The sequence below is a fragment of the Phragmites australis genome, chromosome 3, assembly GCF_958298935.1.
Source record: "Phragmites australis chromosome 3, lpPhrAust1.1, whole genome shotgun sequence".
NCBI lineage: Eukaryota > Viridiplantae > Streptophyta > Magnoliopsida > Poales > Poaceae > Phragmites > Phragmites australis.
In genome coordinates, this window is record NC_084923.1 from 13,503,642 (window position 1) to 13,523,923 (window position 20,282).

At 44.8% G+C, this 20,282-nt stretch overlaps 2 protein-coding genes and 1 non-coding gene across 3 annotated transcripts; 2 read left to right on the plus strand and 1 right to left on the minus strand.

Moving 5' to 3' along the window:
* The first annotated feature begins 1,002 nt into the window (after nucleotides 1-1,002).
* TRNAH-GUG (transfer RNA histidin (anticodon GUG)) lies at nucleotides 1,003-1,074 on the plus strand. Its single transcript has one exon. It is a non-coding gene; the product is annotated as a tRNA-His (tRNA).
* Nucleotides 1,075-1,205: 131 nt separating this feature from the next.
* LOC133912276 (transcription factor bHLH140) lies at nucleotides 1,206-5,294 on the plus strand. The gene is made up of 6 exons (XM_062354932.1): nucleotides 1,206-1,354; nucleotides 1,477-1,622; nucleotides 2,334-3,286; nucleotides 3,525-4,227; nucleotides 4,321-4,491; nucleotides 4,812-5,294. Exons 1-6 carry the CDS (start codon nucleotides 1,297-1,299, stop codon nucleotides 5,145-5,147), a joined length of 2,367 nt encoding a protein of 788 aa, XP_062210916.1. The 5' UTR covers nucleotides 1,206-1,296; the 3' UTR covers nucleotides 5,148-5,294.
* A 1,214-nt stretch (nucleotides 5,295-6,508) lies between these two features.
* LOC133912277 (pyruvate decarboxylase 2-like) lies at nucleotides 6,509-9,468 on the minus strand. Its single transcript, XM_062354933.1, has 6 exons — nucleotides 8,770-9,468; nucleotides 8,506-8,669; nucleotides 7,463-8,113; nucleotides 7,267-7,384; nucleotides 6,992-7,180; nucleotides 6,509-6,892 (listed from the first exon to the last, which is right to left on the minus strand). The coding sequence occupies exons 1-6, from the start codon at nucleotides 9,298-9,300 to the stop codon at nucleotides 6,722-6,724; spliced, it is 1,824 nt and encodes a 607-aa protein (XP_062210917.1). The 5' UTR covers nucleotides 9,301-9,468; the 3' UTR covers nucleotides 6,509-6,721.
* Between the last annotated feature and the right edge of the window lie 10,814 nt (nucleotides 9,469-20,282).

Sequence of the window (20,282 nt, forward strand, 5' to 3'; positions counted from 1 at the left end):
TGAACCCTACCACCCCGACCGACATCAAACCTTCCATGTACAGTTTCATTACATACATCCACATCAACATTCATAACTGACCTAACCTGGGCAACAATTTCATCGAAGCAAGGAGGGTTCCCAAACTTCAACACTTGCTCCCTGATCTTATCAAACTCCCCATTTGTATTAACTGTGCCACCACAAAGCATACGAATAATCCGATCCATCTACACAAACCATCCAAATATTACACATATACAAAAATATCATCGCTATAACACAAGCAGATCCTACACATTATTATCCAATTCAATCCCTACGCCTCATCATTTCATCCTAACAATTCAAAAATACTCATATATAGATAGATAGATAGATAGAGAGAGAGGGGGGGGGGGGGAGAGAAGAATATGCATTGCTAATATACATTAAGCCTAACTATATATGATTTAATTTTCTACACTCAAATAATTATATGCAATAAATTTCACATGATACACATGCGTAACTATACATACATAGCACGATATATGATATCCGATCTAACTCGAAACATACAAATTTTATAGATCAACACTAACATAATCTTAAACCCTAACTACCCTAGAACTACGAATGCAAGCCAAAACCACACAAATTTTTTTTGGAGGGAATGGAGGAGCTACCTTCCTACGACACGTTTCCACAAAATCCCCTTTTAATCGAGCCTGATTGGTGGAGAAATGAGGATTATAGCTGCCACCGGAGAGGGAAGTGTCGCATGGGCTCGCGCGCGGCTAGAGGAAGAAGAGAAACTACGGGAGAAAAGGATCGGGGCGGCCCCTTGTATGCAGTTAAGTCACACTAATCCCCATGACGTGACTCAAACTTGACATGTTGGTGACGCATGGCACGGCACTGGGGCAGTCAACAACGTGGCTCTTGAGATTGGTGTGACCAAATGGGGTACTTCTTAGAATTTTAATTCTCACACGCTGTTATTAAATATTATACTCAAAAGTTTAGTACCCATCAAACAAAGTGGCTGTAGTTTAGTGGTAAGAATTCCACGTTGTGGCCGTGGAGACCTGGGCTCGAATCCCAGCAGCCACACTTTGGTTACATTTTTTATTTTTGGCAACAGTCTATTGTTTTAATATTTTTTCTGATCAGATCGTGCTTCGTAGCTGACGGCTCAGATTAGACCGCCCTGAGGCACGGACGGCCACGGCATTCCCTGCCCCCTCGTCCCTTTCTCGCTCGCCTTCCCCGGCTTTCCTTTTTTATTTGCCAAGCTCCCCCTTCCTCCCCCCACGAATTCTTCCATCACGCGAGATGGATCCCGGCGCGGGGGGCTCCGTCTCCGCACCACCGCCTCCTGCGACAAGCCCAGGTGTGCCCCCAACCTGTGTGTTTTTCTCCTTTCATTTTGGCCCATTTTGTTTGTCAAATTGGACCGCTGCCGCCGTCGCTGCTAAAACCCTAGCGCGTGCTGTCTCGAACCTTTCGGTGCAGGTGTGGAGGCAAAGGAGGTGGTGAAGAGCGGTGGCAAGCAAGTGGTCGTGGTCCTGGTGGGCCCACCGGGAAGCGGCAAGTCCACGTTCGCTGAGGCCGTCCTAGGTGGCTCCGCCGCCTGCCGCCCGTGGGTTCGCGTCTGCCAGGTTGGCACCACGCCGCTCTCGGCTTCTGCGAGCAAATTCGCTGATCGGTGCTATCGTTTTCTTTCTCCCTTTTCAATGTGATGTTTCAAGGCAAGGAGCTTCTGCCTAGTAATTGCCAAAACACACTTAGAGGGGCATGTTTGGTTTATGCCTAACCTTGCCACGACTAACCTTAGTTAAGTGTGGCTTATCACAAAAAGTGTAGCGAACAAATTTTTAGCTAGAAGTATGACAAAGTTAGTCAAAATATTGAGTGTATGACGTGTGGTTTAGGGGGCTAATAAAGTGTGACTTGCCACAGTTGTGACAGTCAACTAAACAGTTGCCTAAAAATCAACGGTGTGACTATGTTGAGGTGTAGCAATGTTAGGCACAAACCAAACATTTTGCGTAGTATATAACTCTTGTCCAGGTGAAATTTCGTTTTGCGTAGTCCATCTATAACTCTTGTCATCTGGAAGCCACATTGTTTGCTTCACATTTTATCGATTGGTACTGAAATGTCGTCAATTAGTATGAGGAGGAAATGATCGACATAACATAGGGAAGCAAAGATTCTCAGAACACTAATAACATACTATTTTAACATCTTCGACTGTAATTTGTCTGGACAGTTAAACTCCCAACGTTTTGCAACTCACTGTTCGTCAACCAGCACAACAGTTCAGCACAGATTGACAAAGCTCTTTGTGGGTGCTTACTGTTGTCCAGGATATAATTGGAAACGGCAAAGCTGGGACAAAAATACAGTGCTTGAAGGCATTGGCGGACGCTTTGAAGGAGGGCAAGAGTGTTCTCATTGACCGCTGCAACTTGGAACGTAAGCAGCGCGCTGATTTTGTGAAGCTTGGCAGCACCATGCATGCGGATGTGCATGCCATTGCCCTGGATCTCCCTGCAAAGGTTTGTATCTCACGTGCAGTGAGCCGAACAGGCCATGAAGGGAATCTGCAGGGTGGAAAAGCTGCACTTGTTGTGAACCGCATGCTGCAGAAGAAGGAGACACCCTTGCTTACTGAAGGTTTCAGTCGGATCATGTTCTGTAATGATGATGGTGACATTAAAAAGGCAGTTGATATGTATAATGGATTAGGGCCTTTAGATAGTCTTGCATCAGGAGTTTTTGGTCAGAAGAGCAAAGGACCTATACAAATTGGTATAATGAAGTTTCTAAAGAAGGCTGGTACTTCCAGTGTTGAGAAATCCAGTGGACCTAAGCTTACATTCAGTGAAAGGAAGCCAGGGCAGCAAAATCCTTTGCCAGAACAGGAAAAGGTTGAAGCTGGGTTTGCCTGCTCAATGGAAGTTAAGGAGTTGAATGTCAAGAAGGAAAATGAAGGGCAAGCTAAAGAAAGTAGTGCTAATGACATCGGTTCTCACACTCTGGCATTTCCATCTATTTCTACTGCTGACTTCCAGTTCGATCTTGACAGAGCTTCCGACATTATAGTAGAAACAGCTGCTGATTTCTTGCAGAAGTTTGATAATATAAGACTAGTTCTTGTAGACCTGAGCAAGAAATCGAGAATATTGTCACTGGTCAAGGACAAGGCTGCTAAGAAGAGCATTGACTCCAGGAGGTTTTTCACATTTGTGGGAGATATCACTCAATTGCGCTCGAAAGGAGGTCTTCAGTGCAATGTGATTGCTAATGCTGCTAACTGGTAATTGCTTTGATAACCTAAATACTTGGTATTGGTTCGCATTTGTTTTTAATGAAATGGGATTTGCTCATTTAAAATAAAAGATTTGCTTCTTGGTTATGTTCCATTTTTTTTTAATCCTGTGTCATTATGGTTGAACCAAACTGGCCCGTTGCTTTTGTCTTATTAAAATAAGGAGAAAACAGTTAGGACCTTTCTTTGTTATGAACGAGATATTAAATGTGCTTGTTTCATGCAGGAGGTTAAAACCTGGAGGTGGAGGGGTTAATGCGGCAATATTCGATGCTGCTGGAGAAGCTTTACAACACGCAACCAAAGAATGTGCTGACACATTGAGACCTGGGAGCTCTGTTGTTGTTCCAGTTCCATTGACTTCTCCTCTGCATCAATGGGAAGGCGTGACCCATGTGATACATGTGCTCGGGCCAAACATGAACCCAATGCGACCAGATTATCTGAAGAATGACTATACTGAAGGGTGTAAGATTCTTCATGAAGCATATAATTCTCTTTTTGAGAACTTTGCATCTGTTGTCCAGAGCGACATGATGGGGAACCAGAACAATGGATGTATAGCAGACAAGTCAGCATCTGGAGCAACAACACCCAGTGATTCAAAAATGAAGAGAGAAGACAGCCATGAATCTGTAAGGATGAAAAAACACAAGTTGCTTCAACCTATTCTGACCTCAAAGCAACAACATAAGTGCCCAGGGGCTAACGCACCAAACTACCATGAAAACTCCATGGGATCATCTGATGCTCCAAACCAAGCTACAGAGGCAGACAACAAGAAGAGTGGTGTGGTTGCCAGTAAAAGTTGGGGATCTTGGGCCCAGGCTCTATATGAACTTGCCATGCACCCGGAAAAATATAAGAACTCAGATTCTATCCTGGAGATATCTTCTGAATTTGTTGTTCTGAAAGATCTTTATCCAAAGGTGTCTTTCTTGCCCTATAACATACCATTCCCTTTAAGTTTGTAGTGATGTTCGGTGCTCTGGTTGACATCTTATCACACTTTATATATGCAGGCCAAAAAGCATGTCCTGGTGATATCTAGGACGAATGGTCTTGACTCGTTAGCAGATGCCAAGAAAGAACACTTGCCTTTGCTGAGGAGGATGTATTCAACTGGGGTGAAGTGGGCGCAGAAGTTCTTAGAGGAAGACGCATCTTTGGTATTCAGGCTTGGATACCATTCGGTACAATCCTAACTCAACTTTATTTCCTCAAACTTTTCTTGAGATTTACAGGGTGTCTAATTTGAGGATCTGTCGTTGAATCGTCCTATAGTTTTTGTGGGACGACCTTATTCCTTATTTGCTACAAAATTTGTTCTTGTGAGGGATGAGGTGCTCATTCCTCATTTTCTATGCAAGATGTTATTATTAGGGATTGAGGCGTGTGATGGACCAACCTATTCCACTTCTCAAACCAAACAAGTGGTTAAGTTTGGAGTTAGAATTGGACGGTCCATTCACCTTTCCATCCCTCAACACACCAAACTTTTTTTTTTTTACAGGTTCCATCTATGCGGCAATTGCACCTTCACATCATTAGCCAGGATTTCAATTCGGCGAGCTTGAAAAACAAGAAACACTGGAACTCCTTTACCACTGTGTTTTTCCGTGATTCTGTCGATGTCATTGAAGAGATCGAACAACATGGATCAGCAATCACCAGCAGTGATGACAAGGTGCTCGCAATGGAGCTTCGGTGCCACAGATGTAGGAGCGCGCATCCAAACATCCCAAAGTTAAAATCCCACATTGCGAACTGTAAATCCCCATTCCCTTCCCATCTTCTGCAGAAAAACAGGCTGCTGTTGTCGTCGACAATGCATACGGATTGCAGTTAGAACTTAGAACTCGTAACCGATGGTCCATTTTGTATATCGTGCTTTTGTAAGGATAGGCTTGATCAAGGTTTTCTGTTTTTTTGTCTTATTGTAAACTGCATTTTACGTAAACTATTTCTAGTATATCCGAGTCCAGTTATCATTGTATTTGTTGGCGATGCGGTAGTCTCCATCAGCTATGCCTTGATGCCTTGACATCTTCCAGTTTTAGTAGATTTATCCACTTTTAGGATATATTTGGTAGAGCTCTAGATTTAAGAATTTTTAGAGTTGGATATTACTAGTTTTAGAAATTTGTGGAACTAGAGCTATGGGTATAATAAGGTTATTTGGGTTAGACTACAAATATAAAGTTAAACTACTTTATTTTAACATATATCTCAATTTGATATGAGCTGAAAGCTAGAGTTTTGTCAAACAGATTCTTAAAATGTACTCATATGTAGATAGAGAAAGGATTCATCATCCGACTCAAAACAAAATTACATCGCACGCACGCACACGTATCCAGCAAAACAACAAGCGCAGCAGTTAAATCACACCACGTAATGGCAGATGCTTTGTTGCATACTAGCATGTCCTCTTCACATGTGGATCCTTTTTTTCTGTGAAAGGTGCAAAAGATTACTTTGTTCTATACAATAATGCAAGGTAAACTTTCTCCGTTATCTCCACGTAACCTATCATAGAGAGATTGATCAAACACAAGGAATATGCTTAGGCCGTGACCACTTTAGCCGGTAAAAGCGACAGAAGAAAAAACGGCATCAAACCCACAAACAAACAGGTAATTCCAGGAATAGTAGTGAGCTCACCCGTTTGCAGACCGCAGAAGGCAGACGCATGCATTTGGGACTCGCTGGAAGCCAGGGAGCCTTTTTGGAAAGAAAAAGAAACCCTGTTTTTTCAAGCCATTTCCTGTTCTTCCATTCGTGTAGATTTTCACTGGGCTGACATCAACTTTAACGTGTTCTTGAGTTCTTCGTTTGTTTTCGTTGCATTCCAAACAGACCCGGTGCCAATTATCAACTTGTTTAGCAACTTGCTCCACAAAGTTCAGTTAAACTTTACTGGAACCAGCAAGTTTTCCCTTGAAGTGGATGTGTCCTGACCCCTGATACGATGGGATAAAGCATCAGAACCGGGGCGCGCACCTCTCATTCGCCGCACAACCATCCTTGAAAAATCTCAGGATATGCTGCATCTCTGCAGGATTCATCTTTGTCCATCACTTCATGCACCTCATCTCGGCAAGGACCAAGTTCCTCGTCTCTCCTTAGACGACAACCAAGTGTGTGGATCAAAAGATTCACGCCAGGTTATGTTCGTCGATCACTGAAACCACAGGGGTAGCAGATAGCTACACAAACTACAAACTGAAAGTTCCTCATAGCTCTCGTGGCATTGACATGGAAGAAACATGAGATTGTTCACAGGTAGATACAGTGCCACAGGACACAAGAACAAAGAGACTCGGATTCTAAACGAGCAGTCGAACATAACAGAAGGGCGAAGAGTCCACGTTATTTGGTTGCGCCAATTGTGCTGCTAATACTGAGACTTGCAGGGTCGATCTACTGAGGATTCGGTGGTCTGGAGTTGGCTGCGGAGACCCTCGAGCCCCACTCCAGCAGCTCTTTGCTGGTGTCGTCCTTGTGCGCGATCACCTCGATGAAGCACAAGCAGTCCTTCTTCTCCCCCAACGCCGTCTCCACCGCCACCTTCAGCTCCTCCTCGCACTTCACCTGCGCAAATTATGGTAGCATTAATCAGTGACAATTCCTCAGCTGTAACAGCATCTGCTAGTTCATCTTGTTCCCGTAGGTATATGGACGATTGCTTACCTTGGAGGTCCAGCACTTCCCCTCTCCATTGTGGATGGCATCCACAAGGCCAGTGTAGTTCCAATTCTTGATGACATTGTAAGGTCCATCGTGGATCTCCACCTCAATGGTGTACCCGCCATTGTTGATCAGGAAGATTATGCTGTTCTGAGCGCACCGCAGCATAGTTGACACATCCTGTGCTGTCACCTGCAGAATGTTCCCCCAAGATCACATTAGAATTGAGACATCATCCACCAAACAGCATACGATAGCAACAGGTGAAGACACTTCACCTGGAAGCTCCCATCACCAATGCAAGCAATCACACGCTTGTCTTTCGCGCCCTGGGCATAGCCGAGCAATGCACCTACGGACCATCCAATTGAACCATACTGCATTTGGAATTCGTACCTGCAAGCATGCGAACAAACCTCCTCAGAACAAGTCAAAAACAAATTTAGACAAACACTGTACCATCAGAATGCTCACCCACAGCCCTCGGGCAGCTTCAGTTTCTGGCAGTTGAACCAGGAGTCACCAGTCTCAGCAATCACTGCACTGTCACCTGTCAGCATCTTCTGGATGTGCGTGAAGAGCACATTAACACGCAGTGGCTCATTTGGTTCGCTTTCTAGTGGCTGGCCCTCAGGCACAAAGATCCTCTTGTAGTTCTCATAGGCAGTGCTGTTCTTCTTAACCCTCTTAGCCAATTCACACAAGAACTCCTTCATCATGACACATCCAAATGCCGGGCCATTCCCAACAATGACACGATCAGGTTGTACAATGATGGCCTTGTCCTTCTTGAGGAGGAAAGAGTAGCCAACAGAGCTGTAGTCATTGAAAATGGGGCCAGCAAAGAGGTAGGCATCTGCCGACTCAACAATCTCAGCACAGAAGGCAGTGCTGACGGCGCCCCAGTAGGTGCCCATAAAGTGGGGGTGTGTCTCTGGTACAAGGCCCTTGGCCGATGGCATTACTGCATAGGCATAGCCACTGGAATCTACCAGATCGACAAAGGCCTTTCCTGCCTTCGCCACACGCAGTTTGGGGCCGCCGACAAGCACCGGCTTCACCGCCTTGTTCAGGAACTCGACAGTTGCCTCCACTGCAGCCTCTAGCCCCATCTTGTTGCTCATTCTGCAACATTACAACAGCTCAATTCATCACAGGCTTCAAATTGCAGCACAAAATTACAAACTCAAGTCATCAGATGACTCCAGAAGAAACCATGTTACACTGCATTACGATTTTAGATGACTGCACATCTACTATGAATATTTCATCAGATGACTTCATATAATCAAACTGCACTACGTGACAGCACTCGAATCAATACAGCGCATTGCAAAATCTTGATGCTGCTTATTCAATTAGGCACTTCTCAGCAAACAAAATCTTCAGTTCACACGTGACAGCACTCGGATCAATACATAACGTTGCAAGTTCTAGAGGGTTTGGGCATAATTTTCATGATCCAATCAAAGTAGCCTACGAATCAAACAAACAGGAGAGTAGGAGACAGGGGGTACCTGGGGGTGAGGAAGAAGGGCACGGGGTCGCGGGTAAAGGTGGGGTGAGGTAGCCCGGGGAGGTTGCAGCTGATGCTGAGGTACACCGGCTTGCTCTCCCTCAGCGCCGTCGCGATGGCCGTGTCGATCTGCTCGTGCGCGTCGTCCAGATTGGTCACCACCGCCTGAATCCACGAACAAGAAAACAAGCCATCGACCAACCAGATTAAGAACACAGCCAAAACCACCCAAAATCACAACGAGCAATGGGGGGCACGCGAGCACCTGGTGGCAAGTGACGGTCTGGAAGCAGCGGAGCTCCTGGGAGAAGTCTGGGAGGCCGATGGTGTGGTGGAGGATGCGGTTGGTCCCGTAGTCGTTGGAGTTGGGCCCGCCGGCGATGCATATCACGGGCAGGTTCTCGCTGTACGCGCCGGCGATGGCGTTGAGCACGCTGAGCCCGCCGACGGTGAACGTGACGGCGCAGGCCCCCACGCCACGCGCGCGCGCGTACCCGTCGGCCGCGTACCCGGCGTTGAGCTCGTTGCAGCACCCGACGAGGCGCAGCCCGGGCTCGGCAATCAGGTGGTCGAGCAACGTGAGGTTGAAGTCCCCGGGGACCGCGAAGACGTCGCCTACGCCGACCTGAACGAGGCGCCGCGCCAGGTGCCGGCCCAGCGACGCCTCGCCGGCCGACACGGCCGCCGCGGGGCGTGCTGACGCCATGGCGCAACCCGGGGACGACGCCGGGCAGCCCACCGCGCCGTTGTCCACCGCCGGCGACGACCCGTCAAAGGATCCGATGTGGGTGTCCATCGATCAAGCACCAGCGGAGGGGGAGGATCAAGGGCGGCCGCCGAGTGGGGTTGGAGCGGAGCAGAGGAGTGAAGGGCGAATATAATACAACTTTCTGGAGTTTTTTGAGGTTTTCGCTTTGACGTGTGGTGGGTTGGCAGAGGAGGCACCGCGTGTCCTTATATACCGAGGTGGCACACGGGATGCGCAAATGAGATTCCAATAAAATCAGGGGTGTTCCTGTGTTTTTTCTTCCTCTTCCTTTCGTGGGGAAAACCAGGGGCCGTAGTTTCGCGGTGGGAAGGCCGGCGGGCCCGCGGCGCGCACTCTCGTCGGCGAGGAATCTCGTGAGATGTGTGGTCCAGGGTCGTGGCAACTTGGTGGTGGTCCCACGCGTCGGTGTCTTGAGGGTGAGAGAGGCAGCCGCCTGGTGGGTTTGGTTAGGCTGGGTACGTAAAAGAGGAAAGGGGTGCCGGGGTGGTTCCGTCGGGATCCGGCGGTGCCGCGGATGGTTTTTGGTTTGGGGCGCACGTCGCGGTTTGGGGCTGTTTGTTTTGGGTCACAACCGTCTATAAACTAAAATTTGATCAGAGTTAAAATTATAACAGTGTTAAATTTTGATCGTTAAAATAATATTTAGTTTAAGATCAAACTAAAATTTGGCCGTCAAAAAATTTGATGATTATTTAGCCATTCGATATTTGCCCAAAACGCTATAAAAAAAATTAGCTGCCCAATTTTTTTTTTGACAAGATCAAAAATCTGATTTTAAACCAAACGAAAATCAAAATTTCAAAATAAGACTAAAATTTAGTTAGGCTCCATTTAACCGCTAACCAAATAGCGCTGGGGTGTTTTGTTTGCTGCGCAAGGTGGCCTCGGGTCGGACTGCATTCAGCGACGGGGAGAAGCTCCGCGCCGCACCGTTCGTCCTGCTCGAATGCTCAAGCGAGCGGAGCGTCCAGCTTGAACTTTATGTTGGTAATATGCGTAAAAATCTAATTCCAGATTCTATACAAAGGTATATTTCACAATCTATAACAGATGAATAAACTTCTAACTCTAGCAGCAAGCAACAGTAAAAAAATCCATCAGTTTCATCAAGAACTCACAGTCAGATTGATGAAGAGATGAAGTTAACGATGTGTCGATTCGCTGCCGTGCAGATCGTAGATGAAACAGTGCAGAGCGGTCGCGCAGGTGCGCTGCCCAGAAACCTTATTGCCGTCCCTCGTGCGGGCTTCACGACATCAGAGACTCGGAGATACTGCTCACCCTCCAACCTTGTGCACGCCAAGGAGAAGGGTCGGTAAGATCCGGCAGCAAAGCACACAAGACAGTGATCTGGATGGGTGGAGAAGAAAATATGGAGCAGAGAAATGTGTCCTCAAAAGTCTGGACGTCTCCAGAATTTATAGGGAAATAGCTACCCTCTTGGAGCCGTTTTCTCTCATAAAATGCCTACTAATTGCTGCCTCCATAACTGACCAATAACTCTCAGAATTAAGGTATTGATCGCGTTTAAAACGGCTGATTATGACATTGATCACAATTAAAAAGGGAGAGCAACAAAAGAGCTTACAATTTTATGCTGCCACGCCACGCCACGGCCGCACGTCACAATTCACACGGATATTCACACGAAAAATACGCGAATACGCGCGCGCATGTGAATATAGCAAAGCATACTCTTTCTTTCTTATTTTTTCTATTTTAAAGAGATCAGATAACTCAAGTATTTAAATTGATCTACATCCTCTTATTTAGTAATACGGAACTAAATCTTCTTACTTTGTATTCTCGTAAATGAACTTTAAATAGGTCACATTACAACACTTTACCCATCGCTGACTTGGTGTAGGTGGTGACCAATGCGAGTCTATGTTCGTCGGAAGACAGAAGTTGTAACGCATCTAAAAGTATGCTATAACGCTCTCTTCTTTGTACGGAAACAATGCATGTTTTTAGATAATAATGGAATGTCAATTCCGGCCTCTACGTCACTTCGAAGTACGCAGCCCGATTCTTAGTACAAAGTTTACCGCACCAAGCTGGTATCAAGACGTGTATTAGCACCAGTTAATAACGGAAACAATGCATATATGTAAATCTTTTGAAAGAAGATACGCTCAGAAATGACGTGCTCAACTAAAGAATTGATGACTTGCCACTCCGGAGATTACGAATCGTTTGATATCAAGACGTGTGTGTGTAGGTATCAGCACCAGGCAATATGGAAATTTAGTTCTTTTCTTTCTGCGACATGCACTCTTTCAAAGGCAACGTACCACTCTATTTTCCGCCTGAAAACATTCCACCGAATTTACATGTAGCGATCCTCTAGTCCTGGTGTGTGGTGTGCCATTTTTTTTTTAATAAACGGCCATCATCCGGAGATAAAAGTGAAGAATGACTCCACTTACGGATGTAAGTAGATAGTTTTAAGTTATCATTTAGTTTATTTTTTTCTTCAGCTTAATTAGGTGAGAATGCATATTTAATTTATTTTTTAATAAGTTTTGAATTTCAGTCTCATATAAAGATCCTCTTATACATAATATATATCATATTTTTTCTTCTTAATTGCACGTGCTAATCGTTATATCAGAAAATAATGATTTCGATAAAAAATCTAATAAAATTTCCTTCCCTCCACTAAGGCTCGCATAAGTACACCGATAGGGTGGGAATACGGTCAAGACCCGCTGCAGCGAAAGCAGCAGCGCGCGAAAACAGCGTCGCGCGATGTATCCCGTGCCAAACCTCCCACTGGTTTCGGCTGCCTGCGGCCGCTGCCGCCGCTCTCGATCGCGGAAGCCTCACATTCATCGTTACAATTGAAACTAGTTACAGCAGGCAGCAGCCGCATGCAATGCAGCCAGGCGTCCGCACGAAAACGACGCGTGCCATCGCCACTACAAGTATCACAATCGCTGTCAATCCTAGTTCTATCGTCACGCATTCTTGCTTCTTACGCAGACGTCCAGTGCTCTGTTGTCGTCATGTACGTGCTGAGCTTAAGCTTTTCCATGTACACGATTTGATTAATCATTGATCAACCAAGCGTCGGTCGTAGAGATGATCACCTAAAGCATGTATTCCCTTCGGTCATAAATATTTTTTGATTTTTTATGATATTCGGTATACAGCTTTTGACAATTATTTTCTATTAAAAGATAGTTATAACATCTAATAAAAATATAATAATATAAAAATATTTTTCAAGATAAATCTATACATACAATTTATATATTTTTAAGCTAATTATTTTAGACATTATTGAAGGTCAAATTTTAAAAATTGATTAAATCTTAATTAAAATATAAATAGTTATGGTCGGAATGAGTAGGAGTTTATTTTAGAGAGAAATGGTAGAGGAGTTTCCCAACGCATGACGTGCCGACTTGCATGTACATTACCCTCTCGCGTCACTGTGCCACTCAAATGAGTCAAAAGTCAAAGTCCGGGGCTATTCTAAGCAAATCTAAAATTAGATAACATATATAATTATATTTATCAAAATAGATAATATATCGTCATATTTATAATTTTAGTATTCGTATTCGGTACATTATTTACTGAAAATTAATTTTTGATATACCGTACGTTGAAAAAATATAGACCCAGCCATATTCGGTACATGAGTTGCCGAATATGGCATATTTGACATCTTATATGTCAAAATCAGGTGTATTCGATACATGAGGTGATGAATATGTTGTCATATTTGACACCTCATGTATCGAATACATCTGATTTCGATATATAATGTGCTAAATATATGTTACAGTACTATATTCTACCCTCATGTGTCAAATATGATTGGATCTATATTTTTTCAGCGTACGGTATATCGAAAATCAGTTTTTGATAAATAAGATACCAAATACGGATGCTAAAATTATAAATAGAATAATATATTATTTATTTCGATAAATACAATTACATAGGTTATCTAATTTTAGAGTAGCCGGTTCGTACGGCTTCCCGTATTAAATATCAATAATATAGTACAAGTTGTCATGCTGGTTTGACTGTGGGCCGACCATTGCCACTTCTAGATCAGGGGAGTCAAATATGCTGCTGCAAGTCTGCAACACGTTTTCATCGGTCCGTCAGCCGCCACACAGTTCATCAGTTCTGTGGTTACCATTGTTTAGAGTAGAGTAGTAGACACTCCGAAGCAAATCGGTGGGCGCTGTGATGCGAAATCATAGCCCGGCCCAACCTTGGAAAATCAGGCCGATTAGCTTTAGCCTTTAGTCCTCGACAGATTCGAGTTTTTTATTTTTATATTTTTTATAATTCATATTTAAATAAATATCTACAGCTTTTTAGACTATATCATTTTCATAGGACAGTAAGGATGTCACGGTGGCAGCGCCACCCTTTACCACTCTTCAGAGGATGGCAGGGCACTTCCCCGCGCACGCGGCCATGCCGTCTCTTAACATCCTCTAAGAGGACGGTTAGCCCCTTACCACTCTCAGTGAGCGGTTAGCCTCCGATCCTTACCCCTCTCCTAGTATAAAAAGACTGAAAATGAGTCAAAATAGCCATTTAAATCTAAAAAAAAGAGAGGGGGAAGAGAGGAGAGTGAGGCAGCGCGATGAAGCTATACTGTTTTTGATCTGCGGATTTTGGATATCGTTTTCGGTAATTTTTTTACACTTATATTTTTATTAGTAATTAAAGTACTACTAGATCTAGGGTTCAGTGACATAAAAATAGTTATATTATATGAGACATAGTGTTTAGAAAGGTAGGATGTGCTGTTTTTGTAGTATATTGTAAAGATTAATTTCGACATGGTAGGATTGCCATCAGATGCATAGTAGTATTTAGAGTATGGTAGTTTTGATTATCTAGATTTTACAGAATAATTATGTAATTAATAATTATAGTTAATTAGAAACTTTATTAAATAGACGGATGGTTAATTAGTTTAAATTGGTTAGTTTGCTTAGGAGAAATATTAAATAAACGTATTGTTAGGTGATCATCGGTGTCGGTAATTTTGTTAGAGTTTTAATAATCAGAAGTATAGTTTTCCGGTATTAACATTGGATATATTTTTTGATGTTTCCAGAGATGTCCGATAAATTATATTTTCAGATATATTATGGTGAATGTCAAATTAGTTATGGTCATATCGGTGTAGATCTCTCTAGATTTCAGCATGTCGTCAAGAAACTTAGTAGAGCCAATGAGAGGACCATAGTGGGCGTGTGCAAGTGGCTGATGCACCATTTTCAATTAGATCCCCAGCAACATGAGCTTAAGCTGAGAGTTGTGCTAAGTCGTGCTACTCATGGGTACTTTGGGAAGCTCGTCCCGATTAATGCGACATCTACTTGGAGGCACTATGTAGATATATCATGTGAATGTAGTCTTCCTCTTGTGCTGCTAGCTGAGGCGTACCCCAAGGATCCAACAGAGATAAACTTTGCGGAAGCAGTAGCAGGAACAAGTCAGGCAGTGGTGGATGAAGTAGACCCGGCAACTGTGGGGGACGAGCAAGATGTTGTGGATGTGTGTGAGATGTAACCGAGGGGTGTAGCTAATGAGGGAGAGAACATCCCTAGCATAATTGAAGAGATGGAGATGGAGGATCAAGATCTGGAGGAAGCCATTGCCGATGAGGATTCATTCGACGAGAAGGGAAATGCTCATGCTCCTGCAGAGTGGAGGAATTAGGAATTTTTAAAGCTCGTGGTGAGTGAGGGTCATCAGACACCTTGGAAATATCATGAGAACGAGGTGTCCCAGAGTGCTATGTACCCTAGTAAGGAGGCTATTATTGATGCAGTGAAATTCTGGTCGATGTCTCTTCGGAGGTAGTTCAAAGTTGTGAAGTCGAGCAAAAGGGAGAACGACATCAAGTGTTTGGTGTCTGATTGCCCGCGGCGGGTGCACGCATTTAGAGGGAAGTGGGTTGGCCATCCACAATATGTGCGAGAAACCCTAGAAGTTACTTTGACATCAAGCATTACCCCTCTACTGATGTGAAGTATAGTGGGAAGCGAGTATTGCAGCATGCTTTCTTTGTATTTGCGGCAACCATCAAGGCATTCAGGCACTATTGACCCATCATTTGCTTCGACGGAACGTTCCTCACTCGGAAGTATAAATGATAGATATTATCTGCAATTGGGGTAGACGGGAACAACCAAGTCATATCACTGGGGTTTGCCTTCGTGGAGAGCGAGAACGGGGAGAGTTGGTATTAGTTCCTTGAGCGGGTAAAACATGCTATTGTTTTGGACCAGCCTGATGTATGTTTGATTCATGATAGACATGCAGGGTTGTTGCAGGCTTTGCTGGATATGCGATACGACAACGTTTGACGGTGTGTAAGAGTGAAGTGGCCCGACTTAAAGAGCAGGTGGTGCATGAGGCATATGGGTGCAAACTTTTACAGACAATTCAAAAACAAGGACTTGATGAATCTTTTCAAGATATTGTGCAACAAAAACCAGTACAGAAAGTTTAATGGCCTATGGGCAAGACTAGACGAACTAACCACGAAGCAGACAGCTGAGCTAAGGGACACATGAGATGAATCGATTGCTCTTGGACCCATCCCAGCAGATACTCTCTAGATAGGAGGGGGTCAGGATCAGCTGTTAGGAACTTTTTGCAATGGATACAAAATGAGCAAAGAGATAAATGGGCATTGATGTACGACATTGGAGGGGCAAGGTATGAGATAATTAAACTAATCTTGTTGAGATCTACAACTGGGTCATGCGAGGTATGAGGTCCCTCCCACTTATTAGAATTATTGAAGGTATTATGCATGGGACTTGCAGATATTTCATTGATTGCTACGCAACTGCTTCAAAGACAATGGAAGATAACTGCATGATGTATGGATCGATGCTATGTGATTACATGAAGAATGCCATAAAGAAGGCACATATGCATCGCGCCAATCAGGAGAGAGCTGCGGAGCACAGGTTCAGTGTCTTGTACCGTGATAAAGGTCGTAAGGGTGGCAGACGTGAGCGTCATGTGCACGAGTGCATGCTTAGGATTGCAACATGCATCTGTACGTGCCAGAAGCTACAATTGCTACACAGGCCATGTACACACGTCAGAGTTGTATGTGGGGAGCACAATATGCTACCCAGACAATATGTTTCTTACTGCTTTATGAAGGATCAGATACTGAACATATGTAACAATGAGTTTTATGGCTACGACATTGTTGATACATTTACAAGTAATTCAGGTCTCTCACGAATCTATTTCCAGACTTTGAGAAGATGAAGTACACAGCGGGACGTCGACAAACTCGGTGAATTCAAAACGATATGGATGAATCCGAGGCGGGTCCAAGGGTGAAGTGATGCAGAAAGTGCTATGAAACAGGTCACACATAAAAGTACTATTCGAAAAATGCACCTGATGTGTAGATGGGTCATGACGGCGGTCAAGTGTGAATGTATTTATCGTATCTCGATGTTATATTTGTAAGGTTTTCGCCTTACATATGTACGTTGCATTTGGAATTTACATTTGTATTTGATTGTGTACCTATATGTTGTAATATGTTCATATCACTTTGTGTATGTGTATGTTATATGCTGTTCACGTAATTGTGTGTATATTTTTATGTAGTAGACTATTTATATTTGATTTTAATGCAGATATGACGCACCCACCGACCCCCAAGTTTCTTGACCCTGCAGTGGATAAGAAACACTGGAGCTTCTTGTCTGCCGTTCACCAAACGGAGTTAGGAGTTTCCTGACCACATGGCTCTCGGGAGCTACTTACGATCGATGATCGTTGGAAGCACTGGTATGTCGCTAATTAGCTACGTATGTGCCTGCTTATTTATTTATTTTATGCTCTATATTCACTTTACAATCCAAATAGTTTAGGTTTGCAGCATCTGGACTCCTACCGTTGTGTCGTTTGGTAGAGGCCCGAGTGACAGAGAACCCTGAGGCAGCGGTGAGGCAATTCTATTTTGACCACTCGTTGATCGTTGCACTGGTCGATCAGTGGAGGACTGCGACCCATACTTTTCACCTCCCCTGCGACGATATGGCTCCGACATTGCAGGACGTAGCCTACCTATTAGGTTTACCTTGCGTCGGAGCCGCCGTTGGAGTCGTCAATATGGATGCAGACTGGATGAACGTCATGCACCAGCAGTTCGCCCCTGTTCAGTGGACAGACGATGCACCCGCCTACGTGCCCGAGTTCCTGTCGGATCTGCGAGAGCCCACGAAGAAGTGGATCCTCCAGTTCCGGGTATCTTGCAATTTACCTTCCCATTTACTTTACGATTTCAAAGATATTTTACTTATCATCATTTGCATTACTTCAAGCCTGCATACATCCACCCAGACGCCGGTGTGTACTCGGTCTTGAGGCACTTGGAAGCCTACCTACTTTGGTTGTTCAGTTGGGTTATGTTCACCAGCGGCCAAGGCCACCTGGTGTCGAGGACCCTTGTTCCATACGCGAGGTGGATCGCCGATGCGGAGCCTGATGATGTCCCCCAGTTGAACTGGGTATCCGCTGTCCCAGTGGCGACGTATCTGGCCTTGTGCGATGCGTGCATGAAGAAGGAGCCACAACTCACATTTGCTGGGTGCCCACTGTTGCTGCAGTTGTGGTCGTACGAGCGGTTCGCGATTGGCCAGGCCGTTGTGGATTAGTCTCCATACCCTGAGTAATGGTACGACGAACCCGAGGAGGACGGGCCCTCCATGGGCTCGTTGTAGTGTCGACGTTGGGTACGTATGAATTATAGCTATGCTTCACTTACCACATGTTTTAATTTCGGTTTCTTACTATTTTTCTCCACAGCGGCACTGGGTGAACGAGCAGGCCCATAGCGCGTATGAGCTTTTTAGGTTGCAGTTCGACTGTATGAGTCCAGAGGACGTAGTCTGAACCTCCTACAACCACTTGTTGATACAAGCCCGTGCGCCTGTCGGTCTGTCTCCATTGTGTAGCCGCGACGAGGACTACTGGCTTACGAAGAAGCCGCTCGTCTTCGACATCTACGTGGAGGAGTACTCACCCCACCGCGTGATGAGGCAGTTCGGACGCTTCCGGACGTTCCCCCTCATCAACATTAGCACGGTTTCAGGCTACGTTCACAGGTAACTAAAATCAAATATATAATCCATAGCATTCGTCTCATTTATAGTCTATCTAACGTGGTTGACTTGCGGGTATACACGAAAGGGCCAACCGGGTGACAACCTCTGGGCAGGTCGCTTGGCGCCATATGTCTCGGCGTGGGCCCATGCCCTTGAGGATGTCATCGAGGAGCCTCGTCCTTTCGCCAACTTGAGCTTCGAGGAGTACCTGCGGTGGTATGTCCTGCGTACACGTACATGGGTCATCTACACTCCAGATACTGACCGACAGCACGTTGCTTCGACTACGGAGGCCTACCCGGGCCATTGGGACGAGGACGTTGTATTAGCGGTATGTGTAATTAACGTCTCGTTTATTTATCATATAATCCCATAAGAAATCACTATAAACTGAAATTCTCATTTCATGTTTGTTTCAACAGGTCGATATCATATACGATATCCATAGGGAAGCGACTGGAATCATGGAGCGTCTCAGGCAAAGGATGCAGCTTAGTGTGACGGATGTAGCGGGATTTGTCAAGTGGGTTTTCGACAAGACTGCGCGAGCTCTGAAACTTACCTTATGTTGATGTCAAAGTAACTTCACCACTCGCATGCCTCTCAGGTAATTGGCGCAAATATACTGCCGCATTCAATATATTCAATAGTATATCTAATATATTCTGTAAGTTACTACGGTGATGAAGCCAGAACGTCTTCATCTGCACCTCGGCCGTTCACACATCCACCGTTCAAACCTCCACCGTTCCCACCCTACTTCGGCACTCACGCCTAGCCATCTACTGCTGCACCTGCATACCATATAGGTACAACATTACATTTTATACTAATACAATCATTTGCACATTTACCGTATCTAATAAATTTATCCGTTCGTAGGTCCCACGAGTGAATATACATGGATGACGACGACACCTTCGCAGTCATCATACCCGAGTCAGGAGGATGAACCTAGGCCAGACCCCCCGTTCGACCTCGTGAGGGACTTCTTTGGGGCCACATCGGACTACGATGTCATCACGCAGTCCTAGTTGCCCAGTGCTCCACTTCCGATGCAGCAGACTCTCGACACCTGTGATCGCCACTAGGCCTACCAGGCAGGTTGGTCCACTGGACGCCCTGACCTACTCTAGGGGGCACGTGAGGGCGAACCAACGGCAGAGGCTTTGGGACCATGATGGTGGGAATGGCCAACGACAGCGGAGGAGACAGCAGTAGGATTTTACTTTTGCTATTGTAACTTACATGTTTGTTTCATGATGCATTTTCAATTCACGAACTAGTCTTACATATTCGGACGTATCTACTTTCTATGGTCTACTTACCATGTCATTACTACATTTCTTAATCCTATGTGACCGCACGTTAGTTGCATTTTTTCAACAGGTTGACTCATTCCTCGTCCTCGGTTTTGTATGAACCATTCATGACAGAGCTAGAAAATTATTTCTTACAAAGCTACTTATACACGAAGTGACCACACGACACATCTGTCGTGAGTCTAGCTTTAGACACGAAGTGACCACATGACTCAGTTTTAACCATGAAATGACAACACCTCTATCCTGACGCAGATTGTAGACATGAAGTGACCACACGGTAGAGTTTTAATCATAAATTAAATGACAACACATCTATCTTGACACAAAGAATCTTTGCCTAGCATCAATCTCACAACTTTTCCATCTTTCACAAGGAATCCTATGCTCCAGCCTCCAGCTAAGCTCATGCACTCAGTCCATGTATTATCCCCCAGGCACCATAAATAACCTCACGCTCATCCATGGATAGACCATTCCCTCCTCACCTCTCTCAAATGCAATATCTTCCTCAGCTCCATCAAGCCCACCCAAGAAATATTAGGGGATTTTTATT